Below are 13528 nucleotides of genomic sequence, written 5' to 3' on the forward strand. Positions count from 1 at the left end.
CCTCACTTCTGAATAATTGGTACATTTCAGTTCAAGAACAATTGTTTTCTTTTTTGCTGTGGTTCTATTGCTGCCTCATTTTTTTTTATTGTTTTCAATCATGAGTGTCCATCTTAAATGACAGTCAAATCAAAGAGTGAGTGAGGTTTAAAGGAGGCCTTTTTGCTTTAGTAATCACAGAGAAATGTACTAGTGATGAGAAGAATGATCGTTCCAGCGGAACGGAAAGCAGTTGAGGTCAGGTAAAGAAGAGATTGAAAGATAATTTGTTGCAAATTTTGCACAAAGAGCTGTAGTACTTCGAAACCGGTTGAACTGTGGGTAAAGAACCTAGTTTTTAGTAGACATGGAGGAATAATTTTCCATTTTTGTGTTTTGTCAGGTCACCAGTAATTTAATGTTTTTATATTTCTGGATAGACTTATTTGTGTTAATTACAATTCATTTTTCTTTTGTGTAGGTGTGTGTGTGTGTGTGTGCGCGCACAAAGCAAATGATGGAGTAGAGCAGTGGTTCCCAAACTTTTCCATTCTACGACCCACCTAGACAAGTGTAATCTATTTCACGACCCACCAAAATATATATATATAAAAAAAAATAAGAAAACGATTGACATTACTTTAAGCCTAATCTTAAAAGTTTGATGACAGAAATTAAGTATTTAATAAAAATAAAAAATTTTCACTACTAATATTTCAGTTTTAATTTTTGTTTACAGACGTTAAAATATGTAGTGTCCATAAAAACGTGAAGCAGGCTCACTCTAGTGAACTGTAATCTGCGCTGCTGTGTTTTGTTGCAGAAAATACATTCATGATCTTCCGTTTGTGTCGGCGAGAACGGAGCACAATCCAACACTTATTTAGAAAAGCATGAGAAGCAAAGCAGAGCTATCTAACACAGTTTTGAGATTAAAATAATTGTGAAATTGGTAAAAAATTATAATAAACAGATGTGTCTCATTTTAAATAATAATAAAAAAAATATATTTATTTTTGTGATGGTTAAATAAATGTTCAGCAATATCTTTTTTACATTTGTTTCAATAATAATGAACGAAACTTTATAAAACTGAACGTAACTTTTTCAGAAACTATCAAAAATATGCCATTACAAAAGAAGAAAAACACTATGAAAATGAAAAAAAATTAACTCAGTCGCACAAATTTAACAGGCTCTTCAAATATGCTTCATTCTTTGTTAATGTTTTTCAAAGATTCGTTTTCGCTAATCGTGGATTCTGAATTCATTGCTACAGATTTCGCTTACGTTTCGCAGTTTTTCGTTTGGTGTTTTGACACAAACATCTCATGGGGGTGGTGTTAACAGTGATCTACTCTGATTGGATAGTGAGCTTTTGATGGACAGGTGCTCTCTGACCGGGAAGTACAGACGCCACCCAGTGGCCTCTCTCGTCCTTCACTGTCGTCGCTCCTCTTTTGTATACTTCCTATCTCCTCCGGGGTTCTCGAGACCGGTGAGTGTTGCAGGTGTCGCTCATTTCCCAATCACTCCACGGCTCTCGGCCCCGCCCCACTCGTCACATTCGTGCAGCCCTAGACTGAACTGTGTGAGTGTGTGTGTGTGTTTTTATTGAAACGCAAATTTAGCTGCAGCCAAGTGACTTTGTGTGACCCACCTTGTTCCATTCTGTGACCCACAAGTGGGTCGCGACCCACAGTTTGAAAACCCCTGGAGTAGAGGTCAAAGAGGTTAGCAGGAGTCTTACCCAGCTGTTGATTAGTCAGAGGATCATGGGTAATGGAGCTTAGATTGATGTAGAGTGATAAATGACAAGCATGTGTGTTCTTATGTGTGTGTGGAAGCAAACCGTGAGATTAGACAGTGAATGATCTACTTCTGATCACATGCACCATAATGAAGCTCATTCTCTGTCTTAAAAGCGGAAGCCCCCCCCCCCCCCCCCCCCCAAATTTTCTGATATCCTTTTCTGTTTTCCTCTCTTACTTTCTGTTTGCAGCAGACCCGTAATAAAAGCAGCACAATTTATTTACAACTTGCCGTGTGATGCTCTTACATCAGCAGCTTAATGTAGCGGCTCGTTTAAAATACATTTGCAGCCACGACTTTATTTTGCAAAGATGATTTTTCATCCACGCTTCGTCTTTTCCCTTTTTGCAATGAGGAATTGATAATAGACCTGTTTTCCCTCTCATCCACTTATCTTGCACCCTGATGGAGAGAATGAAATAAAGGGGGAAAACAGGATGAAATGTTTTTTTTTTTTTCCCACTGTGTTTGTTTTTTTGCATGTGGAATATGCATTAATGCTGCAGAGAGAATTTTAGTTCTTTGAGTGAACACAGGGCTCTCGCAGGTTACACTTGCTTTTATCGGACTGCCATGGTAAAAGCAAGAAAGGGAAAAAAAGATTCAAAAACATGTAAATTTAACAAACACAAATATTTCTGAACTCTGTTTAGCATATGCATATGGTTTTTAGATGTGTGTTTGACCTGATTCATTCTGACAACTTTCAGCATTTAAAGGTTTTTCTCACTATTTGTCCTCTCTGTCTGTCTTCTGTCTGGAATCCCAAGTCTCTCCTAATTCAGACCACAAACTGCACATCCTGTTTCGAAGCTAAACTTGCCAAACAAAGAACAGGAAGAGAAGTCTGCATGGGCTGGAAAGAGCAAGCAAATGAAAAGAGAAAAGAGAGAAGACAGGATAGTGTAAGGAGAAACAGAAACCTATGGATGACAGTTGGAGATGGGTGGATAGTGCACAAAGAATCCGAGCGAGATGGATAGAGGAGGAAAGTGTTTAATGTTGGGTTTTCTGTAACATTACAGGCCTTGTCGGTTGCTAGGTCCTTTGATGACTGTATCCCTGCGGCCCCGTCTTATTACCCATACAAATCTCTACGAATACTGCAGCATTATTGGAAACTCACACAATCAGGCCTGCCAGCTCTGGGTCCAAATCACCAATCATAAATATGCACTTTATCATGATAATCATTGCATGTCTCCTCATTTCATTTCCACAGATGGTTTAATCTCTTTTTAATGTGGGCTTTAGTGCGTATTCTTGAAAATGCCAGAGAGACCAGTGCTGAGCATTCATGCAATTCATAGAGCCAGCAACTGTTACTAAAGTTTCAATGTGCATACTTGTTTTGTTGCCTTTGTAGATGACTTGTATATCAGAACACACTGAGGCACCCGTGCCTACTTAAAAAAAGAATAATAATAATAATAATTTTATATATATATATATATATATATATATATATATAATTTTTGCAGACATATAAAAAGGTATTACATCTGTTAAAAATAAATTCTGTGGCTACTTTTTATAGTTATTTTTCTGATGCGCATTTGTATGAGTTTGTTGGCCTGATTACTAATGTTTTCCTCCGTATGCTGACTCTGGAAAGACAAAGCTTGATGTTGGTAAAATGAGTACTTTAGCTTGGCATCACAGTGTTGACGCTGTGGTAACGTTGCAGTAATGTTGTGGTATGATGAAGCAGCCCTTGATCAGATGGGCTAGAACACTTGAGGCTGTCTCATGGGCGCAACAGCCCATCCCTCATTCCCTTTCAATCCCTGTATATTTCATCTCCAATTCTCTTTAACACAACTCTGAGAGACGTACAGTGAGAGAGGGAGATTTTGGGGGTGGGGAAGATGATAGTGTCATTTTCTAGATCATCATCAGTCCCATTCTCCTCCTCTTCTGGCTGAAAGCAGATTGTTGCACTATTTACTGAGAAGGCTATTGTGTGCCTGATTTGTTGAGGGAAGGAGGGAGGGAAGTTTGTTTAGGAGGTCAATTTCCCAAACCCAAACACACCAAATGTTCAAGAGAGCACTGCTTACTGAATACTGAACAGTGTATACTATCCTAAATACTGTCTATATTGTGGAACAGTGCACAATAATATTAATTTCATCAGTTGTAACCTTCATTGTTGCTTGATTATTTCACTCAGTAATGTCTGTTTATTCCAGATTGTGTTTCTTCTTAATATTGAAATAATTTAGGAACTTGTATTAAATGTTTACTTTTAGATTTGTACACTGACCAGATGATTTTATCCAAAGTGACTTTAATTAGTGACGTTAATTAACATGTCAAAGAAAAATACATTTTATTTAAAAAATGTATATCTTAGTTGTCATTAAGAAAATGTTTATCTTTAAATCATAAACCTATAAATCAATAAATTGTTTAAATTAGTTCATTTTAAATGTCTTTAGAAGTCTGATTATATAGTCAAGAAATTAAGTACCATGGATTAGTTTCATTTCATCACACTGGACATGGAAGTTCAAGTTTAATGCATTGCATTGTGGGACACCACTGTATACGCTTTTATACCTGGCACATCTTGGCAAGTTAAGTAGCTCATATAGGTATTCTTTGTAGTATGCACAGTAATCATGCTGTATACTCCAGGAGTAGGATGCTATTTACCACACAGCCTCTAATTGAATGTGAGATGCTTCAGTATTGACCCTCTCATCTGCAACACTGCCTGTCCTTCATTAGATATATATAGTCATTGTGACATTTGGAGACACCAAGTTAGACCATTTCATGTCAGTTGCCCTTTCATTAGCGATCTAAATGTTAATTGATGAGGTTAATGACTTTCCACTACAAGTGTGTGGCAGGAATCACAGAATTGGCTTAGATCTGCAACATTGGCATTCTCATTCCAACTTCGCTCACCAGGCAAACTGCAAATGCAAGTGCTCTTTTAAATAGCTTTTAAGGACGTTTAGTGACTTTTGCTTGGCCTTTAATTTGCCCTTTAATATGATGACAGTGTAGTACATGGCTTGTGAAAAATTACCTGTCTGAAAGACCTTTAAAGCACTGTTCTTTGTCTACATCAAGATGTATTTGTCTGTTTAATATTAATCAGCTGTGCTTGTAAGTGAGGCAATATATAGTTCACTTTGGTATAGCTGAATCTATAGATTTATGGACACACTTGATAGTGTTCCAAAAATGAAAATAGAGCGATAGAATGCTGTGGGAATGAGTCGCATGATAAAATGTGTTCAAATCTCAAAGAACAAAATAAGTACTGTAAGAAACAAACTTTTGTTGATTACAGAACTTATTTTCTGTAGTAATTCAAAAGCCATTAGAAAATTCATCAAACTACTCCTTTAAGAATAAATTCTTTACAACATCCTTTCCCATATAAAGGTAGGGAAAACACAATCCTTAGACACTTTAACCCTCTGAAGTCGATTAACACGTATATGCGTTATGAGGCATTTTCTCCTGATAACCCCGAAAAAAGAACTTAAATTACACTTTCAGTTTTGATCGTACAGATAAGAGCAATACATTTATCGAATCTGTAAAGGGTCTACTTTTTTTTGCAACAGTAAATAGAGACTTACATTTTAGACCAATATAAATCATTCCAAACAAAGCCATAGCACTGTTTTGCATCTCTGAGCAACATGACAGTTTCGTTCCTGAATGAATCATCATTTAAATTATTTGGTTCAATCGCAATGACTCACTTATTAACAGTGACTTGTTGCCACCCACTGGAGGTTTTACTTTCATATTTAAAGTATATTTTCATTTTTTAAATCCTTTCAAATATTAGTATTCAACGTTTTATGTTTAATATATCAGAACATTATTTATGCAATTGTAACTGCATGTTAAATCCATTCATGTCCTGCATCAAACTGTGTAAATAAATACATCTAAATGACACTTCATTTAAAGCTTTGAAGCTTATGTCTGGATTGCAAAGATGAATTTTGTTGATACTGATTTAATTTGTTTGATAACAGCCTATATTCTAATCCACTGATTAAATGTAAGAATTTGACTCAAAAGATAATGCACCCTTTAGAAAAAATGGCTTTATAAATTTTAAAATCAATGAAAAAGTCCTTAACATACTTGCATGATGACACATGTATATTCATAAAAGCATTTATCATGTTATCAAACATTAATCTCATAACATTAGTCATTGCAGTTGAAATTATTGTTATTTGCAGTGTAAATTATTTAATCTTACTGGTAGCAGCCCTATGGTGTATATTGAATTTGAGAAATTGTAGTAATTTAATTTGAAAGATGATGCATATATCTAAAAAGGTTAATAATAGGCATTTGTAAAGTAAAAATGTGCAGATTTAGGTATGTAAAAGCTGATACAAAATATTGTTCCAGAATAAATTGTTTACTCCACCAAAATAACAGTAATGCAGTTATTTTTCAGGGATATTTTGTATGGAATATTTTCTGATATGAAAAGTTTACTGTTTATAGTAGTAATATCATTTATTACAGCAAAGATATTTAGTTTTCTTTTAAATTTAAACACATTAAATATTACATATATGTGTGTAATATACTGTGTATTTCCAGGTCTTAAATTTCATATAAGGTTGCATTAAAAAGGTCTTAATTTTAACTTGTTCATGTCTTTAGAGACCCTGGTTACACACAATTTGTTTTTTTGTTTTTCTGAGAGACTGCATCAAGAATCATGCATCATCTGACTGTTCAGTGTGCATGTGCTCTGTCTGTTTGTAATGAATGGGCATAGTTTTGGTGGCATGGCTGTTTGTCATGATGAACAGATCAATACTGCATATCTTTATCCCACACACACTTGCTTTTCTTTTTGTAGAAGAGGGATGATATGAATGGGGTGGCTGGATGAAGGGGCGGTGAGAGGGCCATGTGCTTCAGACAGATATTCCAGCTGTGTACAGACTCTTGTGTTTTTGTAGTTCACATTCACTGAGCCCTATATCTGTACATCACAGGCCTGAAACGATCGGAAAAGAGCATGTTGTCATGCATTTCATGTGCTACATCTGTCAGTTTTTGAGTTGATTTTAGAGATCTGCATGTGATGTACAGGATATATCAGCCAATTTGTTCCAATTACACAGAGAACATGAATCTTTGATTTTCTTCCATTTTGCCAACTGATTACAATTAGTTCTTTAAGTTTTAGCCATCCCACAATTCACCAAATCAAATTTGTCTGCTCCAGAGTTTTAGCATAATTAACAATTAATTGTGGAATTTAATGAGAAATCACATCTCTACTTTCTCTTGGTATTCAGGCTATTTTTTCTGTTCCTTTCTCTTTTTTTTGTGGTTGTCACGGTTTTTTTTTCTGTTGGCTGCTGTCTCTGATTCTGTAATTTGCATTCTTGTTCTGTTTTCTATCTTCTCCATTCTCTCTCCGCTCACTGAAGTGTCTGAGAAGAGTGAACCTGTGAAAGAGCCACTCAAGTACAGTAAGTGTGTGTGTGTGGGGAGTGAGTTTCTCTGCATGTGGCCCCTCCCTCATGATAACTCCGCCCATTGGGCGTTTAAGAAAAAGTGTTATGATTTGTAAAGGATCACGTGACACTGAAGACTGGAGTAATGATGCTGAAAATTCAGCTTCGCCATCACAGGAATAAATTACATTTTAAAATGTATACAATCTGGAAGATGGTAATAATATTTCAAACTATTGTTTTTTTTTCTGTATCTTTGATCAAACAGCTGCATTTTTGTTGAGCATTAAATACTTTTTTTTTTCTTTTTTTTTTTTAAATACTATCCTCAAACTTTCTGAACATTCTGGAGTTGTCTTTTCTGATAATACAGGTACTGTTGCCTTAGATTGACCAAAAGGTGTCACTTTTGCCCTGTTGTTGGTGCACCTGTGGTGCTGTGCAGTACAGTCCTACAGTAGGCAGCTCACTAGGTTGGAACACAGCTAATGACTGAGTAACCTGTGTGGAGCTTGTAGGATACTGTGTAGTCACTGCCATCTCTATGTGTGAGTGTATAAGGCAGGATCATTCTGCTGTGGTATTGCGATGCATCTGGGTTAGCTGTTTGAGTGAATAGGTTTTTTCCCATAGATTAACTCTGCACCTGTGTTTTTCGACTCTGTATCCAGACAGCCATGTTAATTAGTGCACAAGACAATTATGTACTTCTCTCCGGAGCCCTGCATTTACTTCTTTTAATCTGGTGTTTTAAATAATTAAACTTGTATTGAAACCCCCTGCTTTCCATCTGCTCCTCTCCTCATCTCATCTCTCTTTTTTCTCTCTTCATCTCTCACTAGCTCTCTTCTGAGTTTAACCTGTTAGTCAGTGACCTCTGCATTGCCTTCAGTTTTATTTGTTTAAAAAATAGAGTGTGACCCCAGTTACTACAGTCATCACAGCTGTGTGGCTCTAATCTCATTCTTCACAGTTGTCTTCCAGAAGACCAATCCCCTTAGTCTTTTAGTCTCTCAGTCTACCGTAGAAAGTTAGACACAAAATAGTGACCAGTGGGTAAGAATGAGTCTGGAGCCCTGCATTTCTGAGCATTATGTAGAGTGGCCCAGTAGTGCACAACACAATGAAAATCAAAAAATCGAATACAAGTTAACAACAACACGGAATCAAGCCACAGCACAAAAAAAAGACTACACAATGGAAAGGCTCCTGCTCTCTTTCTTGATCACTTAGAAGATGCGTTAAAGCTATAAGGACATTATACCAGAGGTAATGGTCTAATGAAATCCAAATTTATGAAATTTTACCATTTACTTTCCATTGTGTTGTGACTTGTTCTGTTGTATTGTGCTAATTTCAGTGTGATTTGTTTCCATTGTGTTTGGCCATTTGTGTTGTGGTGATTTTGTTGTGTTGTGCACTATTGGGTCGCTGTAATTATGGGTGCTTGAAAGTCTGCTATTTTCCATTCAGCACACATTACATCACTTTCCTTCTTTCTCGTCAATATACAAACATGTTTACACAATACCATCCTGCTCATCATTTGACCCCAAGAGGTCAACATATCACAGAAACCCCGCGGGCCCTAATTAAATGCATTTTCCTTAAGGCTTTGCTCTTTAATTATTCAGTGTTTTCTGTACAGTAGTGTTTGAGGTGGAATGCTAGGTAGTTACTCACAAGTGATTGACATTGATGGTGAGAAATGAAGCACAAACTAATGTTTCCACTGCTGTAGTCCAATAGAATGCTTCTTACTCTGTGTCAGTTCTGTGACTGTGTGAATTTGCTCGTTCTAACTGGTGTTTTTGGACATGGTTTTCTGCATGCATGTACTTGGGTGTGATGATAAATTGTGATGATGATGATTTTCAGCTCGACGAGAAGATGAGAACCTGGAGGAGAAGAAATCCATCAAAAAGAGGGTCAAAGAATTGAAGGTGTTGGACCCAAAGATAGCACAGAATCTCTGTAAGTATTATCCAGTAATCTTTTTCCACACCATTTAGATTTTGTTGTTGTTGTTTAATGTTGTTTTACTTGATTGTTTTATTTGGTTTGGTAAACAAAGTTTTGTTTTTGGTAAAGTGGGTAAACAAATTGTATTTATTTAATTTTATTTATTGCAAAGATTTGTTTTGTTTGTTTTTGTTATTTTAGTTAGGGCTGCATGATAATTTGCCCCGCGATAATGAATCCGATATTGCATAGCTTGTCAGTGAACTACGGCTAAATGCCACTCAATCTGAATGCACGTGAGGGAGATTTACTACTAATCAAAGAACAGGCTTTACTGACGAGATGCGCATGATAATGGCATGTGATTTATCGTTCAGCCTTACTTTATTTATTTTTTTTATTTTAAACATTAGCTAGGGTAAAGGGGGTCAACAAGCTTGCACTTCTGTCTCAAAAATGTAACAGATACACAAAATACAGTAAGATCAAATAACACATGACCCATGCACATAGACCAACAAAGACAAACATAAAGTGAAGTGACATACAGCCAAGTATGGTGACCCATACTCAGAATTCGTGCTCTGCATTTAACCCATCCAAAGTGCACACACACCTGGAGCAGTGGGCAGCCATTTATGCTGCGGCACCCAGGGAGCAGTTTGGGGTTCGGTGCCTTGCTCAAGGGCACCTCAGTCGTGGTATTGCCGGCCAGAGACTCAAACCCACACCCCTAGGGTTAGGAGTCAAACTCTTTAACCACTAGGCCACAACTTCGCCCAAAGTGCAGATAAGCTGAAAAAATACTGTAGTGTTTTAGACTTGTCTTTTCCTTTAATTTTTGATGACTCTTTTGTTTTGAAAACAATATTACAAAGTTATTTCCTTATTATATTATGTCCGTCCTTCTCTTTCTTTATCAGAATCTTGAGGTATACATTAAGACCTGTCTTGTGCTGTTATATGCAATGTCTTCTCTCTCTTCGTCTTTGGCACACATTTCTCTTTGCACCTGTTTTTTAAACTTTTAAACCACTTTTCCCTTCTCTTCTTTTTCTCTTTATCTGTCTTTCATTTGCATGTATTTACACTAATTCATTTGTCTGCATGTCTCTGTGGCAATAAGCAGACTTCTGTAATAAAAGGAGAAATTTAATGTTTCTGTCCCAGCTGAACACCCGGGCAGTCAGATCACTGTCCCTCACCCTTTTTCGCTCTTCTGTCATTCACTAACTCATTCTTTTACCTTTTCTTTATTGCCATTCTTCTGAAATCCGATTTGTGCTCAGGAATTGTGAGTATTTGTGACAAAAGCTGGCAGAGGTGAAAACCCTGCTGTCTTGATATATGTATGTTATCTTGATATTGCTGAAGTTCTCATCTGGCCCTCGACCCGACTAGTTGAAGTAAGTTTCAAATGCTGAAAGATGTCAAGCTCATTCTTTCTTTTTAATCCGATATTATCACCATGCAGTGGACACAGACATGCACACAAAACAAAGAGCGTGTCTGGCATGTTAATGAATTTACTCTCTCTCTCTCTCTCTCTCTCTCAAACCTTTAGCCATTTTCCTGGGGTCATTCCGTATGCCCTATGAGGAGATCAGGAGAATTATTTTAGAGGTGGATGAGGATCAGCTGACTGAGCCCATGATCCAGGTAACATCACCTCTCAACACCATTCATGACCGTTCAAGCATCCCCATGTTCAAATATATATATGTGTGTGTGTGTATGTGTATGTATGTATGTATGTATGTTTGTGTACCTATGTATATATATATATATATATATGTATGTAAGATAGAGGAAGGAAGATATTAAGTATTAAAACAAGAATAAGTAAATCAAAACAAAACATTAATAAAACAATATATATAATATATATAAATTGCTGCTAAAACCATCATTTATTTATTTTTAGTCTTTTCATTTTATAAGATAGATTTAGTTGATATTGACAACTGATTTTCAAACAGGTCCTGCGAGCACCCCCAGCACTAGGACTGTGACGGTGGCAGATTAGATATAATAATTAATATTAAATTAAATGTTCATTTAAACAACTGCTGCTTACATCACATTTTCTCTTGACAAGAAGTGCATTTATTCAGTCGAAGAATGACTGAGAACGGGAGACGTTTCAGATGCGCGCTCCAGTTCACTTCAGCGCTGTTGCCTGTATCCTTTCATATCAAAGCGCAAAATAAACTACATGCATGCAGTGTTGTGGTCAGTTAAGTCATGAAGTTACCAAAAAGGCGATTAAAGCTCACCTAAAACTGTATGTGAAAAATATTTCCATTTTTGATCAAAGTAAAAAAAACTGTAAATATCATTAAAAATAGCTAACAAATTATATAATTTCTATTATTTTAATAAAATGAGACAATGGTATATATTGCAATATAGGTATTGCAAAACTGCCAGCAATGTTTTTAAATAAAATAAACTGAATCAAAATATATTTATTGCAAACTAAATGCTAGCATTTCTATTTATTCAATAAAATGAATTAAACTGTATGAATCCCAGTAGACCTGCTGTTGTACAGGTTGTAGGTTCAATTCCATTCTGTGAACTGGAGGGTTACTAAGATCTGACTGAGAGAAGTCTGCTCAAGTGTCGTTTTGGTCTTGAGCAAGATGCTTAACCTCGGAGTTCTCCAGAATGATGTATCATCACTTCAATTAGTCTAGTGTGACATTAATTGCCAGAGAGTAGATTTAGATGAGAATCTCCATTAAATTGCTAGACATGAACTAAACCAGGAACAATTAGATTGCAGGTTAAAGTTGAACTGCTTATTGAATGATTGTAGCACACATTCTTTGTAACACAAGTTCTTTTTGTTCTCCCCTCCAGAATCTCGTGAAGTACCTGCCTGAACAGCAGCAGCTGAATGCGCTGGTCAAGTACAAGAGCGAATATGCCAACCTCTCTGAACCGGAGCAGTTTGGAGTAGTGGTAATTCCACACACAAACACACACACCGACACCGTCTGTGTTGTTGGCACTGTATACACGATTAGTGACACGTCCAGTTAGAAGTCATCAATCACTCTTTATTTTAACTTTTCTAAGATCAATGTTGTGTCTGTCCCTTTACACAAGATTTAATCTTTTAAATTGAAACCTATATCATCTTGTCACAAACAAAACAACTGCATATTTTGCGACCCAAGATGTGTACTGTGTCTCTGAACAGAGAAAGAATTACTGTTATACTCTAATGATAGACCTGACACAGTTTTAACCCAGCTGACTTCACTGTTTCCTCTGTAGTTAATAAAACAGATCTTGCTCAAGCACTTAATAAATAAGGTTTTAAATTATAAATTGATGTTTCACACAATTTGTTAGTTTAACTTGTAGTACCAATCTGTTTTCTGGTTGAGCCAGAGTATGTTTTAAAAGTGCCAGGGTACATTGGATCTGACATATGAAGCTTTATGAGTTTTTTACTAGAAGAAAAGAAATAAAACGCGCATATCAGCAGTAACTTTACAGTCCTCTGTGTCGTTTTAGGTATCACTGTAGGATAGAGTTGAATTTTTATAGTCTTTTTTTCCAATATAATAGGTTCAGGAGTTGTCATTTAACATGGTGATGAAGGCTTTTGTCATATTTGATTGTTTTTGACAACCCCTCTCTGAATGTGTGATATCAGTTTCAGAGCTTTTCTCAACTCTGTCAAGATGTGTGAAATTTAGATTTAAGAGATGTCAGACTCCAATTCACATGACATTGTGTCTTTTGCCCTGGTTTGGATTTTTCATGGTTTAAATACATGCTGCTCCCCGCAGAATAATTGATCAATCAGTCTGCTCAACCACCAGGGGCACAGTACACCGGCTGACCCTGTTAGAGATTCCCATATTAGTTATCGTGTTTGTGAGCATATACTCACCAGGCCTCTTACAGGTTGTTCACCCCATTGTCTTAGGCTCATTTCACTTGACTTTTTGAGACAACTGGGATGCTTGTATTTTGTGAGAAATGATAGGAAGCAAAAGAAAGGCACAAGGGAATTGCTTCATGCAACAGAGTGGCCTGTCGTTGTGTTTTGTGTGTTTATTATATAATGAGGAATATGAAACTGTGGTTTATGCATGCATGGGCAGCAGGGAATGATGCATTTGCAGTTCAGAGAACTATCCAGTTCAAAGGGAATTCTTAATCTTCCATAGTGCCATTGCAAGCAGTTTTGTACTCTTTGTTCTTTTCTGGAGCCAGAACTTTGAACCCTTTGTTTGGTGCCTGTTAAGTGTACCATAAAATATAGCATGCGACTGTCAGGACCTTAA

General features: G+C 36.5%; 1 protein-coding gene across 1 annotated transcript in view; it reads left to right on the plus strand.

Annotated features, from left to right (window-relative positions):
* The window catches only part of LOC132119590 (protein diaphanous homolog 3-like), a 312651-nt gene that overhangs the window by 190635 nt on the left and 108488 nt on the right, over positions 1–13528 (plus strand). The window contains exons 18-20 of the mRNA XM_059529685.1: positions 9138–9233; positions 10786–10880; positions 12087–12188. Of these exons, the coding sequence (XP_059385668.1) occupies positions 9138–9233; positions 10786–10880; positions 12087–12188 (293 nt within the window). The remainder of the gene's footprint in view (positions 1–9137; positions 9234–10785; positions 10881–12086; positions 12189–13528) is intronic.

This window comes from Carassius carassius, chromosome 38 (genome assembly GCF_963082965.1).
Source record: "Carassius carassius chromosome 38, fCarCar2.1, whole genome shotgun sequence".
In the NCBI taxonomy this organism is placed as follows: domain Eukaryota; kingdom Metazoa; phylum Chordata; class Actinopteri; order Cypriniformes; family Cyprinidae; genus Carassius; species Carassius carassius.